The sequence below is a fragment of the Colias eurytheme genome, chromosome 9 (genome assembly GCF_061535395.1).
Source record: "Colias eurytheme isolate Ceu_HAF_F1 chromosome 9, ilColEury1 Martin Lab GWU primary, whole genome shotgun sequence".
Classification (NCBI taxonomy): Eukaryota; Metazoa; Arthropoda; class Insecta; order Lepidoptera; family Pieridae; genus Colias; species Colias eurytheme.
The window spans coordinates 8,011,894-8,036,166 of record NC_142988.1 but is presented as its reverse complement, the minus strand read 5'-3'; the positions used below and the strand labels follow the sequence as shown (position 1 = coordinate 8,036,166).

General features: G+C 31.9%; 3 protein-coding genes across 6 annotated transcripts in view; 1 reads left to right on the top strand and 2 right to left on the bottom strand.

The window, feature by feature from the left end:
- The window catches only part of LOC149905945 (C-type mannose receptor 2-like), a 73,940-nt gene that overhangs the window by 47,540 nt on the left and 2,127 nt on the right, over window positions 1-24,273 (bottom strand). Inside the window, exons 4-6 of one of the 3 annotated variants that reach the window (XM_090105356.1) lie at window positions 23,964-24,206; window positions 23,215-23,395; window positions 19,728-20,111 (exon numbers count right to left, since the gene is read on the bottom strand). In XM_090105356.1, the coding sequence (XP_089961482.1) occupies window positions 20,105-20,111; window positions 23,215-23,395; window positions 23,964-24,206 (431 nt within the window). In that variant the 3' untranslated portion in view covers window positions 19,728-20,104. Of the gene's footprint in view, window positions 1-19,727; window positions 20,112-23,140; window positions 23,396-23,963; window positions 24,207-24,273 lie in introns of those variants that run through there. The other 2 variants (XM_090105357.1, XM_090105355.1) reach the window with 2 other exon arrangements.
- Window positions 1,080-13,293, bottom strand: LOC149905947 (C-type mannose receptor 2-like). Of its 2 annotated transcripts, none has more exons than XM_090105354.1 (5): window positions 12,916-13,293; window positions 5,447-5,710; window positions 4,467-4,661; window positions 3,645-3,887; window positions 1,080-3,187 (listed from the first exon to the last, which is right to left on the bottom strand). In XM_090105354.1, the coding sequence occupies exons 2-5, from the start codon at window positions 5,694-5,696 to the stop codon at window positions 2,970-2,972; spliced, it is 906 nt and encodes a 301-aa protein (XP_089961480.1). In that variant the 5' UTR covers window positions 5,697-5,710; window positions 12,916-13,293; the 3' UTR covers window positions 1,080-2,969. The 2 variants fall into 2 exon arrangements, with proteins under 2 accessions (XP_089961480.1, XP_089961479.1); XM_090105353.1 differs by lacking the exon at window positions 12,916-13,293 and adding an exon at window positions 5,940-6,090.
- Window positions 13,521-22,247, top strand: LOC149905946 (putative fatty acyl-CoA reductase CG5065). The gene is made up of 6 exons (XM_090105359.1): window positions 13,521-13,674; window positions 14,537-14,732; window positions 16,708-16,906; window positions 19,429-19,668; window positions 20,758-21,015; window positions 21,642-22,247. Exons 2-6 carry the CDS (start codon window positions 14,627-14,629, stop codon window positions 21,799-21,801), a joined length of 963 nt encoding a protein of 320 aa, XP_089961485.1. The 5' UTR covers window positions 13,521-13,674; window positions 14,537-14,626; the 3' UTR covers window positions 21,802-22,247.

Sequence of the window (24,273 nt, the reverse complement as noted above, 5' to 3'; positions counted from 1 at the left end):
TATATCTTAGGTACCATTTTTTGTGTTTGATTCTCTAATTGCGTTTAAAATCGATAAATATTTTCAGCCTGTTTCATAAAGGCGGTGTTAAAAATATCCCATAGCTGCATAGGTTAAACCTCGCACCAGCGCAAAGCATGAAGTTTCATGTAGGTATTAATCTGTTCAATAGGTGAAAAGCTTTTCCACTGTACCACAGAATACCTAATAGTAGCTAACGCTAATTGTACCTACTTATAAATGTTTTTTGTTGATGTGAGCCGAGCCTTATGACACTTAGCAGGCATGGCAGACAGTATTGTAATTAGAAAATGAGTAATGATAATTACATAATTTTATCTATCCTACTTATTATACTATTATAAAGGCGAAAGTTTGTAAGGGCTGTCCCAGGTACGCTCGTTTCGCTGCTCGATCTTCCCCCATTCTTTCTACATGGCCGAGCCATCGGAGTCTTTGCGATCTCACCGATGATATTGGCTGAGCCAAATATCATCGGTGAGATTTAGTTTATAATGGTTATTTTATTTTTAACCAGTCTTAAAAAGAGGATAGTTTGTTCAATAGTACATGTAATGTATGCTTCCTATGTATATTTACGAATTTGTGAATTTTATACCGATAGTGTTTTTATTCGGAAGCTCTTTGTGGGAAATAAAATCCTCAAATGGTTATATTATCATAAATTAAGAATCGGCTGGTAAGTTTTAACTTTTGTAACATTCATACATTGATTTATATTTATATAATGACATGCTCATAGTATTTGTCTGCGAGCTATGAATTAACTTTTTATACTGTCATTGATAATATTCAGTTAATTCGAACCACTACAAGAATGTAAGGAAGGAGAAAAGCTTTTGTTCACATTGCTCAGGAGAGCTAACCGATTTTCATGAAATTTTTTGTGGATTTTTAACAATCTCATTCAAATTATTTTGATCGTGATGTAGGTGTTATTCAATAAATCATAATTATGCATTTCATTAATTAATAATGTGTACCTGTGGATATTTTCAAATAGGTAGGTAATAGGAATGTTGTTTATAAAGGATAACAGGAAAAATGAAAGACAATAATATTTTATATTGAGGTGTAAGTTTATTCGCATAACAATGTTTCATACAAATTTCCTCGTTTTGTACACACCTTTTCATCGTTTGTTTTGTAGATATTATCTTTTATAAAAGTTGTCTCTCTAAAATTTTAACATATTCGTCATGTCTGTTCCCTATATCTAATTCTCTTCACCACTGTAGTTAAATTATAAAATAGAGGATTCACTAAGGCAATAGTATTAGGATGAAAGTAATAGTCACTGTGGAAAATAGAAATACGAAACAATATACAAAAATGTGTTTAAAAGAACACGGAATGGGCTCTGATCTCGTAATATCAGCCTTCCAGTAACATCCGACGTGACGTGGCACTCTAGAGGACAGGCCGTTCCTCTGCGGAGGTGTAACTAGTGCAAGGAGTATCGAAGACAACAAGCAGAAACCAACTGCCGGGAAGCGAGCGCACACAACTGTTATACGAAGCTCAATTGTTTATTTTTTCTAATGGACATTGCACGAATCACACTGGTATCAGTGGACTGGCCACGAGGCTGCCAGTTACAATAATTAATAAGAAAAATTCGTTACTAAATAACAACTAAATCACTTTAAAATTATCTCTTATTTTAAGTTTGATTTAGGTTAATTATATTCTGTGTGTTATTATCGCGATTAATAAAATTTTCACCCTCTCAATTTTACCATCCTAGTAACTAACCCCTATGTAAGAGTACTACTGTAAGTCAAGTGTTGTCAAAACACCAAATTGGATCGCTTCCTTGCAATATACATTATTATTAAACCATTACCATATATTATAAAAAATATGAGACTGAGACTAATAACTTTTTAGTAAGTGTGTAATCTCTTCAGATATACGTGTGTCCAAAAATGAATTATAACGGTGGGAGGTTGTGTCAGATCTCTTATGAGAGTATTTCATAATACGGTCTAAATGGTGTCTAAGGAAGCTTTAAATAAAATAACAAATTTAATATAAATTTAAGACTGTTTTAAGTATTTGATTCACTTAATGTTTACTTTGCACTGTATCGTTATCATAGCAAAGGTTATCATTGTAAGTTCTATATAGGTCTTTTATAAATAATGATATTGTATACGTTGTTGAATAAATATATTATACAAAGGATGGATTTATTTTTGACTAGTGTTTTATTAACCATAGCCTTTACTATTACTGTATTTCATGATTTGTATCAATATACATATAAATAAAGAAATTAACGCGATTTATTTTATTTGCGCAAGCAAGGAACCAATATTATTGTAAATATGAAAATATTTATTTTTAGTACCTACTTATATATTTTTAAATAATGACTTGCTTTTACTAAGTTGTATTATGTTGTTGTATGTACTCATTCAAGGAATCGACTTCTGGATTAGTTTTTTTTATGTAATGTTACGTTTAACCAGTAGTATCCATAGTTCTTTGAAAACTTATATATAAGTTATCTTTATAATATGTCAGATGCAGCACCATTTATAATAAAACAATTATAATAAATACCATAAACATGTGACAGATTTAGATTATTATCTATACTTGTTGATTGCTGAACTATTTGTTTGTACGTGCTAATCTACGGGTCCGTTATTAAAATGACGGACAGAAGATAGTATCAACACGCTACGTCCAATAGGAGCGGAGGTATGTGGGTAAAACCACGGGACACATATAGTATATAAAATGAGTAAACATTTTGATATCAGTTATGTGATTACGCTTATAAATTTGGAAACATGTTGACTTGAAATTATAAATCATTTGATACTGAACTTCATAACAATATAACAATACACAAAATAACGGACAATGTAATGAACACAAAGCTTTTATTGAGTATTAGAATTTATAAATAAATAACCTATTCTATAGTAGTATAGACACTATAGTACACTATTTATAGTAGTATAATCTCCAAACCTCGGATTGATCGCAGATTCAAGGAAGGATATTTCATGCTCGCATATGAAGAAGCATTTTACATTACAGTTTATGTCATTTAGTTTGCCGTTAAAGAACATTGATCCACATTTCTCTCTCTCCCCGCCATCTGGCTGGCCATTTCCCCATCTGGTGTATCCCAGAGACTTGAATGGCATACCTGAAACATCAATATAAATCTTAACTTCATGACTATTTAAGAACATGTTGTTACTGCTGTTGGTATATTATTAAGGCCATTAACAAAGGTCTGAGTGGTTTTTCCAATCGCCATTTTTTTACACGATTTTCTTGGGAATTAGGACAATTTACCGCGAGCCAACAAATATAAATGAGAGTAAAAAAATATGTGGAGATTATTTTCTTGATAATTTGATGTTAATAAAATAAGATAAAATATGCAGTATTATATTGTAGGTTTAGTAAACAAATTAAAGCTGATTAAAAAGAGAAGTGGTAATTTCTCTTCTCCGTGTTATGCTCGCACCTATACAAGAAATTAATGATTAGAAAATTTTCACGAATATTGTCTAGGTATATATATAATAGGTACCTAGCTATTTGGTTTCATAGCAATCAAATGGTAAAGAATTAATAGTCCACTATAAACTTTTTACCTTTAATTGATCGCCATTCATTTCTTTGAACAAAACCTAAATGTACGGCGCCCCTCAGAAAGTCGCCGCCTACGTCTTTATTAGCGTTATTTGTTAAGTTTGCTAAATGATCAGCTTCTTCTTGACTATCTATGATGGCTAAATATGACTGTTCTGCGCTGCAAACGACATACGCGTCTGTCCAGTTCATGGGAGTCGAATGGAACTTATAGCATCTGCCCAGCTTTTCACTGTATTCATATTCTGGAAATAATTTTATATACTTAACTTTTATTATAAAGTCATAGTTGATCTTCTAAAACTTCTTTAATTTCGTATTTCTGCGACTAACGTATGTAAGATTTTTGTACGCAAGGAATGACTGAAGGGAAAATATTTTAATAAGTAAAAATATTAATAAATTAACCATAGATGGTTTGTTACGTACTACAAATTACAACATATTTAGTTAAGTCGCTTCATAAATCATGAAAAAGCTAAGGTAATCAAACAACTCACCTTTTCTTTCTGACTAGAGTAGACTACATGTTGTATATTAACATTAAAGGATAACGATATTTATTTATGTATCATACCATTATCATTACTTTGGATACTGGAAAAGTTAAAGATAGAACAGATAGGATACTTTGGTATATCCAGATATTTTCATGTGGGGTTTCCAGTCAAATATGTTTTGGGCATTCCCCCGTTAATGAGTCGACAAGGACACTTACAGGGAACTCATTTAAGACTTGTGTGAATTAACACGCAATTGACTCCTGAGTGTTCCCCAACGTTGAACGTTTTATAAGCCTCTTATTCGAAATCTACTATACTCACTGGTATCAGGTATGTCGCAAACGTTGTTCCATTCAAGAGATCCTAAGGTCTTCTTGCAAATATATGGGTAGGATCTACTGCACTGGTCGTCGTTGAGAGTGCCGTCTCTACGCAATACAACACAGCTTTCCTTACCACCGGCATTATTGGGTTCACCTGGACCCCATCTGTCATACACTTCGGCTATAGGAATACCTGTTGGGGAAAAGATTTTCAAGTACTTTCTTGTAATGGTCTAATTTTCTTACAAGTTCGTCGATCGAGACCGCATTATTAAGGTTCTAATGTGCATTGGCTTTTATGACAGTATGCAGTTAGAAATTAAAGTTTATTTACTGTTTTTAAACGCTTTACTGCGAGAAGCGAGCGATCTACCTGCAGCAGTCTTCGTTTACTGCAACATTTTTTTAGGTATGGTGTTTTTTTGGTCCTCAAAATAGTTATATTAAATACTTTTTGGTATATATACGCTTTGTGACTTAGCCTAAACCCATATTATGCAAGAAAAAAAATAAGTTATCCCGTAAATCCTTAACTGCCTTGTAATGTTTCGATAAATAATCGTTTTTACAAATAATAAAATCCTAAATTTAAACTTATTCCCTTGACATTTCAAACGAGTTGCAAAGCAATCAAGAATTATGTATTTAAGGATTCTTGCGATTTTTAAATTGAGAAAAACTAAATGATCAGTGATCACTATTCCTATCCTATTATTTTGAAGAATAAAAAATCTTATCTCAATTTTATCCTTTTTAATATACTTATCTATTTATACATAGGTACCTACTTAGTTATACCTACTATAGACTTACTATTAAGTTAGCGTTAATTTGGGAGGGCCTGAAATGAATGATGCTGAGCTATTTCACCTAAGTATACATCTTTTAAAGGAAGGCTTCCGATTTTAGATTAGAAAAATACTTATCGGAAATATGACTTTAAAGTTGTTATAAAAATGATATCTTGAAAATTCTCACCATCAACAGTTTCAAAAACTTCAGGAACGTTTAAGGCGGAGACACCAATAAACACCCACGAAAAAGGTTGCGTTTCATTCCAGAACGACAGCACTGCTTCGGCTTCATCATCATCGTCAGGATAAAATAGTGTAGCTCCCTCCATTTCACATTTTTCTTTCGCTTTGTCCCAATTTTTGTGTATCGTTTGAATTTTATAAAAACTGCCCGTCGACTCTATATAATGATAGTCCTTACGAAAGAACTTCATTCGAGGTTGCCCAGCTAAAAATTTAACCAGAATATACTATACATATATTTTATCACAACATTTTCATCAAATATCATCTCATCGTTCCGTGTAATCGTAAACACCATTTGTTATTTTTTTTCTGTACAATACTGGTTTTATTTAATAATTCCAAGTTCATCAACACGTATCGCAGATAAAATTTAAGCGTCATAAGAACACTCGTATAGGAATATATGATTTCATTTACTACAACATACTTACAAGAGAACATAATGTGGACACATAATAACACAAAGCAACACTTAATATGCAACATTTTATTGAATCACAGCACGTCTATCTCAGCGAAACCATCACATACGAATGACGATTGACGAATGAGACTGATAATATAATTTATTGAGTACTGAGACAGTATAGACTTGTTGTAGAGACATACGAATCATTAGGTATCTATCGCTACACTAGGATGACGAACAGGAAAATTGAAGATGCTCGTTGATCAGGCTTTATAAATTATAATAAATCTTTAATATTAAGTTTTCTTGACGTAATATACCTAATAACACAAAAATTTAGTAATTCATTAATACGCTCAAGAACTTTTTAGCTTGTGCCAGGTCATTGATATTCAATGGCCACTCGTTTTGTATGATTTCCTTACAACACTTGTGGTATTGTCATTTTTATATTTAAACTTATCGTTTTAAATAATATGGTATCGATTACTGGACACTACTGTAATATTATGTCATATAACATAGCAATTGCTGTTAAATGTATTTTAAGGATTAACTATTATCTATAATTTCATTATTTGTGAATTCGATAAATTACTGTAGAGCGTATTTTGTAGATACCTATCTACTTTTAGGGTAAAAAAATGTTGCGATGCGTTCAGAGAATAACTTATTATATCTTAGGTACCATTTTTTGTGTTTGATTCTCTAATTGCGTTTAAAATCGATAAATATTTTCAGCCTGTTTCATAAAGGCGGTGTTAAAAATATCCCATAGCTGCATAGGTTAAACCTCGCACCAGCGCAAAGCATGAAGTTTCATGTAGGTATTAATCTGTTCAATAGGTGAAAAGCTTTTCCACTGTACCACAGAATACCTAATAGTAGCTAACGCTAATTGTACCTACTTATAAATGTTTTTTGTTGATGTGAGCCGAGCCTTATGACACTTAACAGGCATGGCAGACAGTATTGTAATTAGAAAATGAGTAATAATAATTACATAATTTTATCTATTAAATATATTTTTATTATTTTATATTACAAACTCCGATAAAATTGTTTCCTTTACAAAGTCATAATATATTTCATTCAACTATAATAGACTACAAGCCCGCATAGGACAAAAATATGGGTCAAATGAACCACCAGGGGACATATCTAGAACGATAGCAGAGCAAAAAATAATAAGATTCATCACTATGCCGTCACTTGTAAGCTGTCCAACTGAGTGCAGATGAGAATTGAAAAGTACAGGTAGACTCGGTAAATTTTGGTCATATATTTTTGTACGGCATTCTTAACCATCGATAGATCCATTAAAAATAATAAGAAACCGCTCAGTGCCGTACAAAAATGGTGGTCCACCAAGTCGGAATTTTTATTTAATTTCCGAGAGTTACCGGGGGTAAATTTGGTCATTTGACCATGTACGGCATCTGTGTCATACTATTGCTATACTGCTTTTAATCCATTATTCCGCAACGCCGTACAAAAATCATGGGGACAAGGGGAAAAAATCGAGAGTTGCAATCCCCTCTCTTTCCCCACTCCAGGGGGTCATTTGACTAAGTACGGCTTCGGTTCCAAAACATTATCTAGCACTCAAAAGTACTATTAAAAGCAATGCCGTCAAAAAATAATTGTTCTTTTAAATGTATACCAATAATCATCTTAATTTCATCGAATTCTTGATATAAAGAGCTGTAAGGTCATTTGACCCTGTACGGGAACTTTTTTTAACATGATATTGTAAAATTCAATTGTTGTATAGTATTGCCGTTCAAAAGAAACCGTTCTAAAAAAAGTTATAGAGAAATGCAAAACCAGAAATTTTGTCAAAGTTTAAACATCGTAGATTAATGAAATATAATAGTTTTCTACACTTTATCCGTTGTTTTAAATAGTATTAACATAGATAAATTAGGAAAAAACGATGCCGTACATTTTTGTGCAGACCACATCTTTTAGGCTGATGAAAGCGACGAAAGCTACAATTTTAAGGGTGCTTTATGGCCATTTGATACAGTACGGCATTAACATATTTTTACCCAACTACGGCAAAGCAAAAGGAGGGTTATGGTTGTTTACAGGTCATGTATGTATGTTCATCTATTCCCTCGTAACTTCTAAACTACTTATCAGAATTCGACAAATGACATATCATTAGAAGCGTCTGAGTTGTTCACTGGATAACCAGCGACCAGCTAGCTAAAGGCTATATGGGGTTTCATAAAATCTAATGTGGCGCCCTCTAGCGGACAAAACATACAGAGTAAAAAAATAAAGTTAAGATAAATATGCAGTGTTTGGTATCATTTGAAAGCGCTTTACTTGTACATTTTGAATATGTATATATTACTAGCATTTGCTTGTGACTTTACCTGTAATCATGGACTGATTGCATATAATTCACATCTTTTCGTTCATAGCTTTTTTATTAGTTCATCAATTTAACGGAGTCCATTCCACCTGACTCCGACTTTCCAAGGTGATAATTAACCACCTCGAGCTTCTTAATATTAATGTTTATTTATATTTTATTATAAAAATATAAAGCAAACATTTCGTTATATGGATTTTTTTCTTTTTCAGATTTTTCCCCTTTGAACCAACGAAAATGTACGGCACATGAAAAAATATTATCTATGCATAAAATACTTTAAAAATAAATTTATTTCGTGTTGTGTCAAATGACCCCCTGGAGTGGGGAAAGAGAGGGGATTACAACTCTCGATTTTTTCCCCTTGTCCCCATGATTTTTGTACGGCGTTGCGGAATAATGGATTAAAAGCAGTATAGCAATAGTATGACACAGATGCCGTACATGGTCAAATGACCAAATTTACCCCCGGTAACTCTCGGAAATTAAATAAAAATTCCGACTTGGTGGACCACCATTTTTGTACGGCACTGAGCGGTTTCTTATTATTTTTAATGGATCTATCGATGGTTAAGAATGCCGTACAAAAATATATGACCAAAATTTACCGAGTCTACCTGTACTTTTCAATTCTCATCTGCACTCAGTTGGACAGCTTACAAGTGACGGCATAGTGATGAATCTTATTATTTTTTGCTCTGCTATCGTTCTAGATATGTCCCCTGGTGGTTCATTTGACCCATATTTTTGTCCTATGCGGGCTTGTAGTCTATAATATACGTTTCCGTTTTGATTTTAATTACGTCGGTAAGGCCATAGACTACGTGTTTTATATTATGTGTAAATTGTAAAAACGACAGATGAATCATTTAGTGAATAATGAACATTATTTTATAATGGTAATTTTATTTTTAACCAGTCTCAAAAAGAGGATGGTTTGTTCAATAGTGAATGTATGCTTCCTGTGTATATTTAAGAATTTGTGAACTTTATACCGATAATGTTTTTATTCGGAAGCTCCTTGTGGGAAATAAAATCCTCAAATGGTTATATTATCATAAATTAAGAATCGGCTCGTAAGTTTTAACTTGTGGTAACATTCATGCATTGATTTATATTAATTTATATAATGACATGCTCATTGTATTTGTCTCACATTTGTCTGCTAGACTGCTATATCTATCATTGATATTCAGTTAATTCGAACCACTACAAGAATGTAAGGAAGGAGAAAAGCTTTTGTTCACACTACTCAGAAGAGCTAAACGATTTTCACGAAATTTTTTGTGGATTTTTAACAATCTCAGCACAGGTCTAGTATCTAGTTTAGTCGACCGTCGTGTCTTTTTATTGTGTTACTATTTATAAATTATAATGTGTGTATAAATAAACATTTTTTCATTTTTTATTCAAATTATTTTGATCGTGATGTAGGTGTTATTCAATATATCATAATTAAGCATTTCATTAAATAATGTGTACCTGTGTATATTTTCATATAGGTAGGTAATAGGAATGTTGTTTATTATGGATAACAGGAAAAATGAAAGACAATAATATTTTATATTGAGGTGTAAGTTTATTCGCAAGTTACGGCCCTGCCTTCATACGAAACTGCTGAATACGCCGTTCGCACGGGAATAGAATGTGGGTCCGATTTCCCTGAGTTAGCATCCAAGTTTACGTCTTTATAATTATTAAAATGTATAAATTCATTCTTTAACTCCGGTCTGCATCGTGCAGACATGGGTGTAAAAGTCTCACTTTAGTTAATAAATGTAGTTATAAAATAAATCTAGTTTTCTTTTGGGGCCTCCGGCTGCGGGAAATGTAATTGGCGCAGTCGGTAGGATCCTCAAAAAACGTGGCATAGAACCTTGCTATCGCTACGGAGCTGAGGATCCAGAATCTACGGTTTCTGCGGCCTGGAGGCTAAATCAAACATCGATCCCAAAAAGTAACCAGATTAATTGGTAAGTACATAGAATAGTTCTGTGTTGCTTCCTTTTACTAGTTTATACCTATTTTTAGTCCTAATTTCCTTTCCATGATTTTCCATCCGTGAAAGTCAAATTCCCAAGAGCACTACATTGAGTTAGGCTGCTCGTAGACTAGTTTTAAATAATATTAGAGATTTAGTTTAAAATTAATTAGATTAACTAGATTGTAAAGTTATATTATAAAGTTAATGCTGAAGGTAGTGAATAGCCTAATTTCTTAATCAATATATTAATATCAATATATCAATATATTATATATATTAATAGGTAAATTAAATAAAATTACATACCCAAAAATGAGTAGGCATTCAAAATCCATTAATAAATAATTTCAGGATCAAAAAGACAAAACCACTCTATATAATGATTTGGCATCGGTTGTAACCATGAATCGGTTGTAACCATCACAGAGGCAAAAAGTACACTTTATATAAAAAAAAAAATTCTACAAGCTTTTATTCGCGGTTTATAGGAGCCCTTAGGTTCAAGAATTCAATGTATGCGGCCGATTTCAATTGAAAAAACGTTTAAAAATTGTGACCAATAAATTTTTTATTTAATTTAATTTAATTTAATCATTAGAATTTAAATGCATCTTATTTACAGAATAAATATAATTTTAATCATTAGTAAAAGTGATATAAAATAATTTAATTCGAAACCCGTACCCATAGCGCAGCGTCACCATTCCAGGGACGTACTGCATTTAATTTTTCTGCATCATTTACATGTCGCAAACCATACAAACCTTATTTGGTATATACAACCCTATATACCTTTAAAACCCTATTTATCAAGCTAATCCACATCACCCGCATATAATCCCCGTAGAAATGTTTTTCGGTTACCTAATAGGAATAAAAATCAAGGCCCTAAACCAATGAGTGGCATCAGTCACCATGTTACTTTTACTTTTTACCTTTAACACAAAATAATTTGAAAATGCGTGAAACGAATATGCATGAATTATACCCACCTGAGTACGGCCCTGACTTTTATTCCGAGAATTATTCGTATTACAATTATAGTGAATCGCCTTATCGGTATATACTATACAATACATATGATCCGAACTTTACACACTATGCTTGTAATAGCTTTACTGACTATGAAGATTAAGATCGATCATCACAGGTATAAACCGGTACCGGTATTAATTTGGATTACAAGATTCTATAAAATATGACAATTTCATTAAAGCTTTTCAAAAAAATCAGCATTCAGTTTATATCATCAACTATTGTAGTTAATGAGATAAAACAGCCATCTATTCTTTCTCCGATAGTGGAAAATCAAAAGAAAATTAATTTCATATTAATTCAATTCTTTAAAAAAAATTAAGTGACAATAACCTTATTAGATACATTAAGTTAGTTAATCATCATTCAATGTTAGTTATGGAAACAGTTAGGAAGATGATTAAGAAATTAGGTAAGATTTATAATAAGAATCAAATATAAGAATTAAAAGATAGGGAATATTATAATATACTTAAGCCTGGATACTACTTTTCGAATAAGCAAATAGTAATAATTTTTAAATTTCCATTAGTTTCTACTAGTAGATATTCTTGATTTATTTCATTTAGTTATTTTTACAAATAAGAATAGGCAGGCCCTCATCCCTTCCTATCCCTATATAGCAACTAACAGTAACTCATTCTTGTACATAGAGGCTGAATGCCCGAAGTATAATATCTGGTATCTCTGAGAATCGGAAAACAATCAAATTCAGACGAAGCCGGACTGTATTCAGGACTTCATTCAGATTCAGAATCAAACCTTAAATAGTTCCTGCGAGACGACGTTATTTCACTCTCAAAAGAAACGACGCAAGAATTAGATGAACGACATTACATACAACTTTACCACGCTCATCTAAAACCTCACTATAAATGCAACAAGAGGACTTCGTGATACTCCAAGGTACATTCTTATTAACTATACCTACTGGATGTATGTACGAGTCGGAGAATTTCAAGATCTATAATGTAAATGACAAAATTAAGGAACAGGCACTGAAGATAAGCGATATAGATATCAAGGAAATTAGAAATAAATAATATACAAGATACGCAATTCTCAACTCAGTTAATTTGGAGGATTAGCACAAAATCCAATAGCAAGTTTTAATGCAAACCCCTATCGCTATAGAAAATGATCCTGTAATATATCAAACCACTATCCCTATATACATAATTCTGGTTGGTGCAGTCTTAATTTTGGCCATTTGGTACACGATGTGACGCAGATCGACACATACTTTATAGAGGACCACAGATGAGCAGATGAGCCCCAGCTTCCAGCAACATTTTTTCACAAAATTCAAAAATGGTCGCTGAACTTCGGCGGGGGGAAATGTAATTCGCACAACAATGTTTCATACAAATTTCCTCGTTTTGTACACACCTTTTCATCGTTTGTTTTGTAGATATTATCTTTTATAAAAGTTGTCTCTCTAAAATTTTAACATATTCGTCATGTCTGTTCCCTATACCTAATTCTCTTCACCACTGTAGTTAAATTATAAAATAGAGGATTCACTAAGGCAATAATAGTATTAGGATGAAAGAAATAGTCACTGCGGAAAATAAAAATACTAAACAATATACAAACATGTGTTTAAAAGAACACGGAATGGGCTCTTATCTCGTAATATCAGCCTTCCAGTAACATCCGACGTGACGTGGCACTCTAGAGGACAGGCCGTTCCTCTGCGGAGGTGTAACTAGTGCAAGGAGTATCGAAGACAACAAGCAGAAACCAACTGCCGGGAAGCGAGCGCACACAACAGCTGTGGGCCCGCTTCGCACGACCGGTATGCGTATACGAAGCTCAATTGTTTATTTTTTCTAATGGACATTGCACGAATCACACTGGTATCAGTGGACTGGCCACGAGGCTGCCAGTTACAATAATTAATAAGAAAAATTCGTTACTAAATAACAACTAAATCACTTTAAAATTATCTCTTATTTTAAGTTTGATTTAGGTTAATTATATTCTGTGTTATATTATCGCGATTAATAAAATTTTCACCCTCTCAATTTTACCATCCTCGTAACTAACCCCTATGTAAGAGTACTAGTGTTGTCAAAACACCAAATTGGATCGCTTCCTTGCAATATACATTAAATGCATGACATTATTATGACACTATTACTTATATACTTTCATAATGCCAAAAAACATTTTTACTCAATAAGACATATACTTTCCAGGTTTCAATAGTGTTCCACTTCGCAACGACATTGCGTCTCGAAGCACCTCTCAAAGAGGGCTTGGAAATGAACACTCGAGGGACACGGCGAGTGTTAGACGTGGCTAAGAAGATAAAAAATTTGGTTTCCTTTGTCCATCTGTCTACTGCGTGCGGTATGTGGATTGGGAACTATTATATTATCTTTAGTGTAATTTCTCTTCAATATATACTTATTAAATAGTTATATAACCTATAATATAAGTTGGAAGAGATTAGAATTAGTGATTCTGAAAATGTACATACCGAAATATATTAGGATTATTATTTGTGTACTGTTTTGATTGGTTTATAGTTTTAAAATGTGTGTATAATAAAAAATAAACAATGTGTGCACATGATCATATATTATAAAAAATATGAGACTGAGACAATGGTGAGAATAAAAAAATAATACCGTTGTTAACCAAATTATCTGTAAGTTCTCGAATTATTGCAATTTGTAACACATACTATAAAAATATTATAATAATTATCTTAAGTTTATTTTTTGAGTAACTACTTATCTACTGATTTACATGAAAGGTGAAGGTCAGGAAAATAAATGAAAAGTCAAAACAAATTCAAAAGAAGTTGTGACTACATTGTATGAAAAAGTGAAGGTCTTCTGCAAGACGTATAGCAAATACTAAAATATATTGATTACTTATCAATTATCATTTACCGATTTATTATAAAAAAAAAACTTAAATAGACCTGGTTTGATCCTAACCAGACTATAAATTTCTTGTGAAACAGTGATTTAAAACTTGTTTTTATTGGTTTAAACTGACTCTAACCTCTAAACAACAAATTGACGTAACTCTACCGACTAAAATCTAAACCATCGTAAAACCAGAGAGCGCAATGTTTTACCTAATTTACCTTTAGACTATAGATAGTCTATGGTTTTGTATTATGACTTTACTAAAGCCATGGTTTTACGATTCAGTTTAGTAGTTAGTCCGTGTTTTGTTGACGGGTAATGTATTTTTCAAGGTCCACGACCCCCCAGCGGATCCCCACGCAGTGCTCCAAGCTGCTAGCTGGCTGACTGACGATCAGCTGAACTTACTGGCTCCCTCACTAATGCAGAAACACCCCAACTCGTACACTTACTCTAAACGGTTGGCTGAAGCTCTGGTTAGGGAGTCTTACCCGGACTTACCGGCTGTTGTTGTACGACCGAGTATAGGTAGGTGTTATCTTAACTAATATTATAAATGCGAAAGTTTGTAAGTATGGATGTTTGTTGCCCTATCATGTAAAATCTACTGGACGGATTTGGATGAAATTTTACAGGAATATAGGTAATACGTCTGAATAACACATAAGCTATAAGAATACTTGATATTGCACGCGGGTTCGTCTTCAGATGAAACCGCGCAGCACATCTAGTTTATTATAACTTATACTAAAAACGTGTGTTTCATTATTTTGGAGATAGACAGCGACATAGGCTAATTTTTACTGGGGTGAAACGTCTCATTTCAATAGTTTATTTACAAATTAAAGAGGGTTGTACAGAACAGATTTTAAGGAAAGTTCTTTGTGTAAGAATTGTTACGAATTCGGAATGTGTATTCGTAACAATTTGTTCGTTATAATTATCTAGGTAATAGAGTTGCGTGAATAGATTTTTAACCTATGCAATACACTTATGTATGTATGTTATTGACTTTTTTAAATTTAATATCTTTTGGATAGTGATGATTATTGCAATAATATCTATTAAATTGTATATTCTAGACGTGTTGCTCAGATGTTTTTAACCAACTTTAAAAATGCTGGAGGGTTTATGTTTAATTGTAAATTTTTTGTTATAAAGTAGTTATATCATAATATTTTGTAGTTCCCAAAGCAATAAATGACCACAATGTATAAACATAAATTAATATTGGTTCTAACTAAATTATTAATAACGTAATAACAACGTTTTTCGCTCGGTTATGCATAATTGAACATTGTGTTTAACACGACATTACTGTTGTTTTTGCTCATGCATTGTGCCAGAGTTTAATGTTTTGACCTCTAAAACATTTTGTAAGAATACATATATACGAATTTTTATTTTATCCATATATTCATTACTAGCTGCGCCCCGCGGTTTCACCCGTGTGGCTCCGCTCCTGTTAGTCTTAGCGTGATGATATATGGCCTATAGCATTCCTCGATAAATGGGCTATCTAACACCGAAAGAATATTTCAAATTGGACCAGTTATAGTTGCTGAGATTAGCGCGTTTAAACAAACAAACTCTCAGCTTCATAATATTAAGTACGTATAGATTACGAATGAATCAATCCCAGTAATAACAATTATTCTCGGAACAAATTTTATAATTAATTATATTAATTTCAATATTTCAACTAGGTACGTGCGTAATGCCTTGGAAGAGTTATATAAAGATTAGATTCTAAAACGAAGTAGGTAATTACGTGACGTAAGAAACCTGTATATATGTATAATCGTGACAGTCTAAAGTACACTTTTGTGCAGATTCAGAATATGTAATTTTGTCATTTTCTTAAATACTTATATGTAGGACTATGGTCCAGGATCCCAGATATTTTACTATTGATTACTACCAAGCTAATTTTTTTTATCTCGATTGTTGTCGCTAATAGGGATGATGATATTGCGTTGAATTGACAATTCTGTATTTTTCTTTAAAATCTCAAGGTAATCATTGTCATTATTTATAAAATATCTGTGCTACAAAATTTATGAATGTTAAGGCTAGATTAGCCATGATTCTGAACTCGAGGAATACAAAAATCATCTTAATATATATACCTAAATCTCGTGTCACAATGTTTGTCCTCAATGGACTCCTAAACCACTTAACCGATTATAATAAAATTCGCACACCATGTGCAGTTCGATCCAACTTGAGAGATAGGATAGTTTAAACATCTAGGTACTACGGGCGAAGCCGGGGCGGACCACTAGTATACTTATAAGTCAAGACTACGACATGTCACATTCATATTGAGAAATATTCCGTTTTGATACATATACTTGTGCAACTTTATTTTAAACTATTTTCTATTCCTGTCTTGTAATTTTTTCCTCTCTTATTGTATTTAGTTTCTTGTTTATTTTGTTTCTTTTATCCTATTTATATTTTATTTATATTTCCCTAACGAAGTTCTATACTGTTTTTTCAGTGACCCCATCTCATCAGGACCCTGTACCAGGCTGGGTGGATAACCTCAATGGTCCCATAGGCCTTATGATAGGTGCTGGCAAGGGAGTAATACGTTCCATGCATTGCTATGGACATTACCATGCTGAGGTCATACCGGTTGATATTGCTATCAACGCGCTTGTCGTCATCCCGTATTATTTGAATACTAAGGATGAAAGGTAAGAAAAATATATTTAATGAAAGAAAAAAAGCTGTTCATTGCCAAAAATAATTACAAGTTTAAAAATCAGATATCATGTCTGTCATACATACACATCTATACCAATAAATAAACCTGTGTTTATTTATTGGTATAGATTACGGTTGCGTAATGCGTTCATAATAGTAGTGTAAATCTTGTGCTAATTAAGTATTTCACTAGAATATGTTTATCAAATATTTTTAAATGTTACAAGTAACCAATGAGTCTTCTTACACACCTTCAGTGAAACAATGCAACATTGCGTATTTATGTTCCCAAATCCCACTATAAATAATCACATGTTATAATAGTCTAAGATCCCGCTATACAACGACCTTCACCGAGATGCTTATTTAATGAGACGTATTTTTTATGTTATTAAATATGCCAATAAATATATCCTATATGGGTTGCCTAACAAATTTCAGTCCAGAGTATTTTTAATTAATAATTTAATTTTTTTTTTAAACATTGCACCGGTGTGATTATTAAATAAATTTGATACCAATCGAAAGTTTGAAGCCCATAGAATATGCAAACGTTAGGTTGCCTATTTTTTTCCGGTCACAACCACGGGTTGCCAGGTGTAAACAGGTAAATCTATAGGTACTAGCATTTTGCTACGGTCTGATTATTGAATCAAACTTAGATAAAATGAAAGATTATTTCATAAGGAACACGGTGGTATAGGGTTGCCTGCGAAAAATCAGTCCCGAATTACAGTTGTCGAATTTTAAATAATAAAATATCGAATATCGGAATAATTGATTTTGATGATGAAACTTTTGAAAACTGTGCATTAAAATTAGCTTTTCGTAAAAAAAAAAATTAAATAAAATTTTGTTGAGCTATCCAGTGCGTCACTCCAATTTGTAGGTTATCATACCACGTGCTACAAAAAAGTGACTGTTTTGAATAAAAAATATAACGAAGAATTTCTTAAATTTATCGCTGAACTAGCGGTCCGCCCCGGCTTCGCCCGTGGTACATGTTTACGTTTTCTCTACATAAGAACCATCCTCGTACTTCAAGGAATATAATAAAAAAAGAATTATCGAAATCGGTTCAGCCGTTCTCGAGTTATGCGCTTACCAACACATTTTGCGATTCATTTTTATATATTTAAGAAGATATCCAGTAAGTACATAATAATTGAATCTTTAAAATTATCTAAGCTAATAATACATCTTCTATATTATTTTTGTCATGTTGAAGTAATTGCTAGTAAAACTCACTTATGGTTTTGTTAATTTTCGACACACATATTTTTTTTTGTAATTTACTTAAAAAACGGTAGTTGAAAATTGAACAAGAAAATGTTCTGATTTCCTTTTTTTTTTTGGAATAATTAAATGAGGATGTTTTAAATCAACTATTCTTATCAAAAATTTTTTAAAATTTATAATCAAACATTTTCATTTAATCGCAAAAATTGTTTTTTTTTTAGAAGCATACCGATGTATCTACTACTGAAGAAGAACCACAACAGTTGAATCCTAGTGTCGATTCCTGTGCTACAGTTGCTGAGGATGAAACGAGTAATGTTGTGCGATATTTTATTATTTAAAATTCGACAACCGTAATTCGGGACTGATTTTTCGCAGGCAACCCTATACCACCGTGTTCCTTATGAAATAATCTTTCATTTTATCTAAGTTTGATTCAATAATCAGACCGTAGCAAAATGCTAGTATATATTTACCTGTTTACACCTGGCAACCCGTGGTTGTGACCGGAAAAAAATAGGCAACCTAACGTTTGCATATTCTATGGGCTTCAAACTTTCGATTGGTATCAAATTTATTTAATAATCACACCGGTGCAATGTTTAAAAAAAACAATTTTAAATTATTAATTAAATATACTCTGGACTGAAATTTGTTAGGCAACCCATATAGGATATATTTATTGGCATATTTAATAACATAAAAAATACGTCTCATTAAATAAGCATCTCGGTGAAGGTCGTTGTATAGCGGGATCCTATACTATAAGGAAGTATAATTTTAGCATAAGATTTAGTTAGCTCCGTCCGCTCCGCTTAGTAATGTAACAAACTACGATTAAAACATTGTACCTAGTTAGGTTATACACGTACAATAATATCGAACCATCCAATCTTAAAATAAGTGATTTTCTAAAATAGTATTATACAATATGGTGAATAATCGCTCATTTTAGTCTTACGTGTTTGAACAAGGAAAATCAAAATGAGATTAAATTATAAGTGATCATCTAATTGTTAAGCTTGTAGGTACCAAGAATTTCAAAACCAGTTGGCTCGCTCATTGTATGAGTTAGTTGTGAATACAATAACTGACATGGCGAAAAAGTTTATATGTATGTCCCCTGCATTTTGGTATAGATTGTTATATAATTTATTTATAATGTAATAATACTGTACAAAATGAGATCATCTCGTAATTTTTGTCTCGTAACAAACTTCCTTCCTAAAATAAAAAATAAAAAACTTTTTTTATTATTTTTTTTTTATTTCAGATCAGAAGAAATCCCAGTCTTTAATTTAACATCAGGCGATGACAGAAATGACACATGGAAAGAGGTATTAGACGTTGGCAAAGCTACAGTCCGCAGGTATCCCTTTGAAGGGCCACTATGGTACCCCAATGGGAACATACGTCACAATAAATATATACACGAGTTGTGTGTGCTTTTCTACCATATACTGCCGGCGTATTTTATCGACTTCCTCATGCTCATTTTTGGACAGAAACGCTTGTGAGTATAATCCTTATGTTCTATGCAATAGAGTTTAATTTGGCTAAAATTTATTCATGTGGTACTTACGTTTAAATTTAGATGGGTCGTCAATTTTTTTTGTGATAGCGGTTAACAAGAAAGATGAAAGGAGCTTTTTCAAATCAGAATATTTTAATATTTCAAAAGCTCAATTTCGTGCTGAAGTAGAATTAAATTAGTTCTATTGCGAGCTGAAGTTAAAATGATTGTATAGAAACAACTTGTTGCAAAAAACATACCAAATGGAAATTAAAAAGGAGATCAAACTTCAATAGTTTATTTCAATATAAAATAGAGATCTTAGAGTATTTATTTGGATATGTATAATGATATGGAACGTAGATATCACATTCGGGCAAACATTGCTTCCCGACTTATTTGACGATATGTTATTTCATCGATCTAACGGCCGCCATCACTTCCTAAAACAAAATAAAACGTGTTATCTTGACGTCTCGAAAATTTAAAAAAAAAGGAAAATTCTAACTCATTAAAAAATCAAAGGAAGTTTTAATGAAGAAAACGAAATGACTAATCTAAAAGACAATTAATTGTATAACTTATTTTAAAACTTAATATTAAATGTTAAACAAAAGATGGTATGCCTCAATCAAAAATAACACGTTTTACAGCTAACATTATAATATTCCTACGCATAATATAAGCAAATAACCAAAAAACCGTGACCTAAACAAAGCGTTAAACGTTATATATATCCTAACGTTATCCTATTACTATTATAAAGGCGAAAGTTTGTATGGATGTTTGTTACTCTTTCACGTAAAAACTACTGAATGGATTTGAATAAAACTTTACCACAATATAGCTTATACATCAGAATAACACATAGGATAGGTTTTACCCGGAAATCCCACGGGAACGGGAACTATGCGGGTTTTCCTTTGAAAACGCGGGCGAAGCCGCGGGCGGAAATCTAGTATCCTATAATTCTTTATACATATATTCTTATAAAAATATGATGGTCATTCAGTATTGATACAGTCAGTATATACTACGCTTATATAAAATTAACTTGAATAATGATATTTTTTTTTCTTATTATTTTAGCATGGTGCGGATACAAAAGAGAATTTCAGTCGGTTTAGAAGTCTTACAATACTTTACCACCCGCGAATGGTGGTTTGACACAAATAATTTCAAGGAACTACCCAAGAAATTAAATCCGATCGATCTCAGCATATTCCCTATGGACCTTACGATTATTAAAATCGAACCGTACATTGAAAGCTGTATGATTGGAGGCAAGCTGTTCTGCCTCAGGGAAAAATTGGAAAATCTTCCGAAGGCCCGGATGCAGAATAATATGTAAGTACAAAGATATTAAACTGTAACGCATTTTTATTAATAAATAATAATATGATTATAGATTAAGTATGTAGGTAGAGGTAGAGTTTTAATAATTTATCAAATACAAAAATTATAGTACTTAAGTATTTAAGTAATTTGTTCCTTTCATCGATCTTAATACACCACATCTGTGATATCCTTAATAGTGTATATCGCAATTGCATTTAATAGATAGATAAAAATTATTATGAACAAATAAATTTTCATCCATTAACAGTGCATGCTTTTTCTTGTTATATTCTAAGAAATATATCATAATATATTATGTAAAATTAAGATAATTTTGTTCATACTGAAGGTATTTGATTAAAGAAATGGTTTCCATTCCTGCGACTTAAATAATTATATGGTAAATGCTACAGGCTACTTTTAGTGATAATAGAATAAGAGTTAAAATAACTATGACTGTCTTGAGATTTGTACACTTTTCATGGCTTATGTTTCTACATTGAGAATATACATACTTATAAGACTTAAAGCGAAGGTATTCCTTATGTGATTTATCGTGTGAAATAGTTGAATAAAACATAATTATTTACACTGATTATTATTTTTCTATAAATAATGCTAACATCTTTTTTCAGATTATTTGTGTTGGACCTGATTGTTTCGGCATTTTTCTATCTTCTAATATTGTATTGGCTAGTTCTATTGTTCGAACCACTTCGAGTATTATTGTCTTTTGGAGGTCCGTTTGTTAAACATCTTCCATTAGTTGGAAAGGCAGTTTTTGGTCAACAGTAATACCGTAAATATAATTACACAAATTATGCATTGCGATATCGCAATTTTATAATAAAACAAGCTTTATGTGTTAAAAGACTTAATTAAATGGAATTGGAATGATATATTCGGTTTAAACTAATTTTCGTATCATTGATATTTGATATTTAGTTTCATAGCAAACAAATTTAAAAATTCTCATTGCCTTTGGGTTCTCTAGATGTTTGAAATATAAAAGTCGGTTAATTTAAAAAAAGAACGAAGTAATTTGCCTATAAATGTAGAAGAATAGAAGATATGCAATAAGATGAATTAATATTATGACTAATAACTTTTTAGTAAGCGTGTAATCTCTTAAGAAATACGTGTGTCCAAAAATGAATTATAACGGTGGGAGGTTGTGTCAGATCTCTTATGAGAGTACTTCATAATACGGTCTAAATGGTGTCTAAGGAAGCTTTAAATAATAATAATATAAATTTAAGACTGTTTTAAGTATTTGATTCACTTAATGTTTACTTTGCACTGTATCGTTATCATAGCAAAGGTTATCATTGTAAGTTCTATATAGGTCTTTTATAAATAATGATATTGTATACGTTGTTGAATAAATATATTATACAAAGGATGGATTTATTTTTGACTAGTGTTTTATTAACCATAGCCTTTACTATTACTGTTTTTCATGATTTGTATCAATATACATATAAATAAAGAAATTAACGCGATTTATTTTATTTGCGCAAGCAAGGAACCAATATTATTGTACATATGAAAAGTAAATAAGTACCTACTTATATATTTTTAAATAATGACTTTCTTTTACTTAGTTGTATTATGTTGTTGTATGTACTAATTCAAGGAATCGACTTCTGGATTCGTTTTTTTATGTAATGTTACGTTTAACCAGTAGTATCCATAGTACCTACTTTGTAAACTTATATAGATATAAGTTATCATTATTCATTATAATATGTCAGGTGAAGCAACCATTTAATAAAACAATTATAATAAATACCATAAACAATATAAATGATGTGACAGTTATAGATTGTTATCTATACTTGTTGATTGGTGAGCTATTTGTTTGTTTGAACTGCTAATCTCAGGAACTATAGGTCCGTTATTAAAAATTATATCAGATAGTTCATTTATTGACGAAGGCTATATAACATCACGCTAAGTCCAATAGGAGATATGCGGCCACGGGGCACAGATAGTATATAAAATGAGTAAACATTTTAGTATCAGTTTTGTGATTACGCTTATAAATTTGGAAACATGTTGACTTGAAATTATAAATCATTTGATACTGAACTTCATAACAATATAATAATACACAAAATAACGGACAATGTAATGAACACAAAGCTTTTATTGAGTATTAGAATTTATAAATAAATAACCTATTCTATACTACTATAATCTCCAAACCTCGGGTTGATCGCAGATTCAAGGAAGGATATTTCATGCTCGCATATGAAGAAGCATTTTACATCACAGTTTATGTCATTTAGTTTGCCGTTATAGAACATTGATCCACATTTTTCTCTCTCCCCGCCATCTGGCTGGCCATTTCCCCATCTGGTGTATCCCAGAGATTTGAATGGCATACCTGAAAAATCAATATAATTCTTAACTTCATGACTATATAAGAACATGTTGTTACTGCTGTTGGTATATTATAAAGGCTATTAACAAAGGTCTAAGCGGTTTTTCCGACTGCCATATTTTTACACGTTTTTCTTGGGAATTACAATTTACCGCGAAGTGCACCTATGCAAGAAATCCATACTTATTATTATTATAAATGCGAAAGTAACTCTTTCTGTCTGTCTGTTACTCAATCACGCCTAAACTACTGAACCAATTTTCATGAAATTTGGTAAAGAGATATTTTGATACCCGAGAAAGGCTACTTTTTATCCCGGTAAAATGATGTAATCCCGGAAATCCCACGGGAACGGGAACTATGCGGGTTATTCTTTGACTTTGCGGGCGAAGCCGCGGGCGGAAACATAGTTAATAATAAGAAAATTTTCACAAATATTTTCTACTATTTATAATAGGTAGGTAAATATTGCTAGGTAGCAATTATAAATAACAATTAATACTTAATATTTAATATTTAGTTTTATACCAATCAAATGGTAAGAATTAATAGTACACTAAAAACTTTTTACCTTTAATTGATCGCCATTCATTTTTTTGAACAAAACCTAAATGTACGGCGCCCCCCAGAAAGTCGCCGCCTATGTCTTTATTAGCGTTATTTGTTATGTTTACTAAATAATCAGCTTCTTCTTGAGTATCTATGATGGCTAAGTATGACTGTTCTGCGCTGCAAACGACATACGCGTCTGTCCATTTCATGGGAGTCGAATGGAACTTATAGCATCTGCCCAGCTTTTCACTGTATTCATATTCTGGAAATAATTTTATATACTTAACTTTTATTATAAAGTCATAGTTGATCTTCTAAAACTTCTTTAA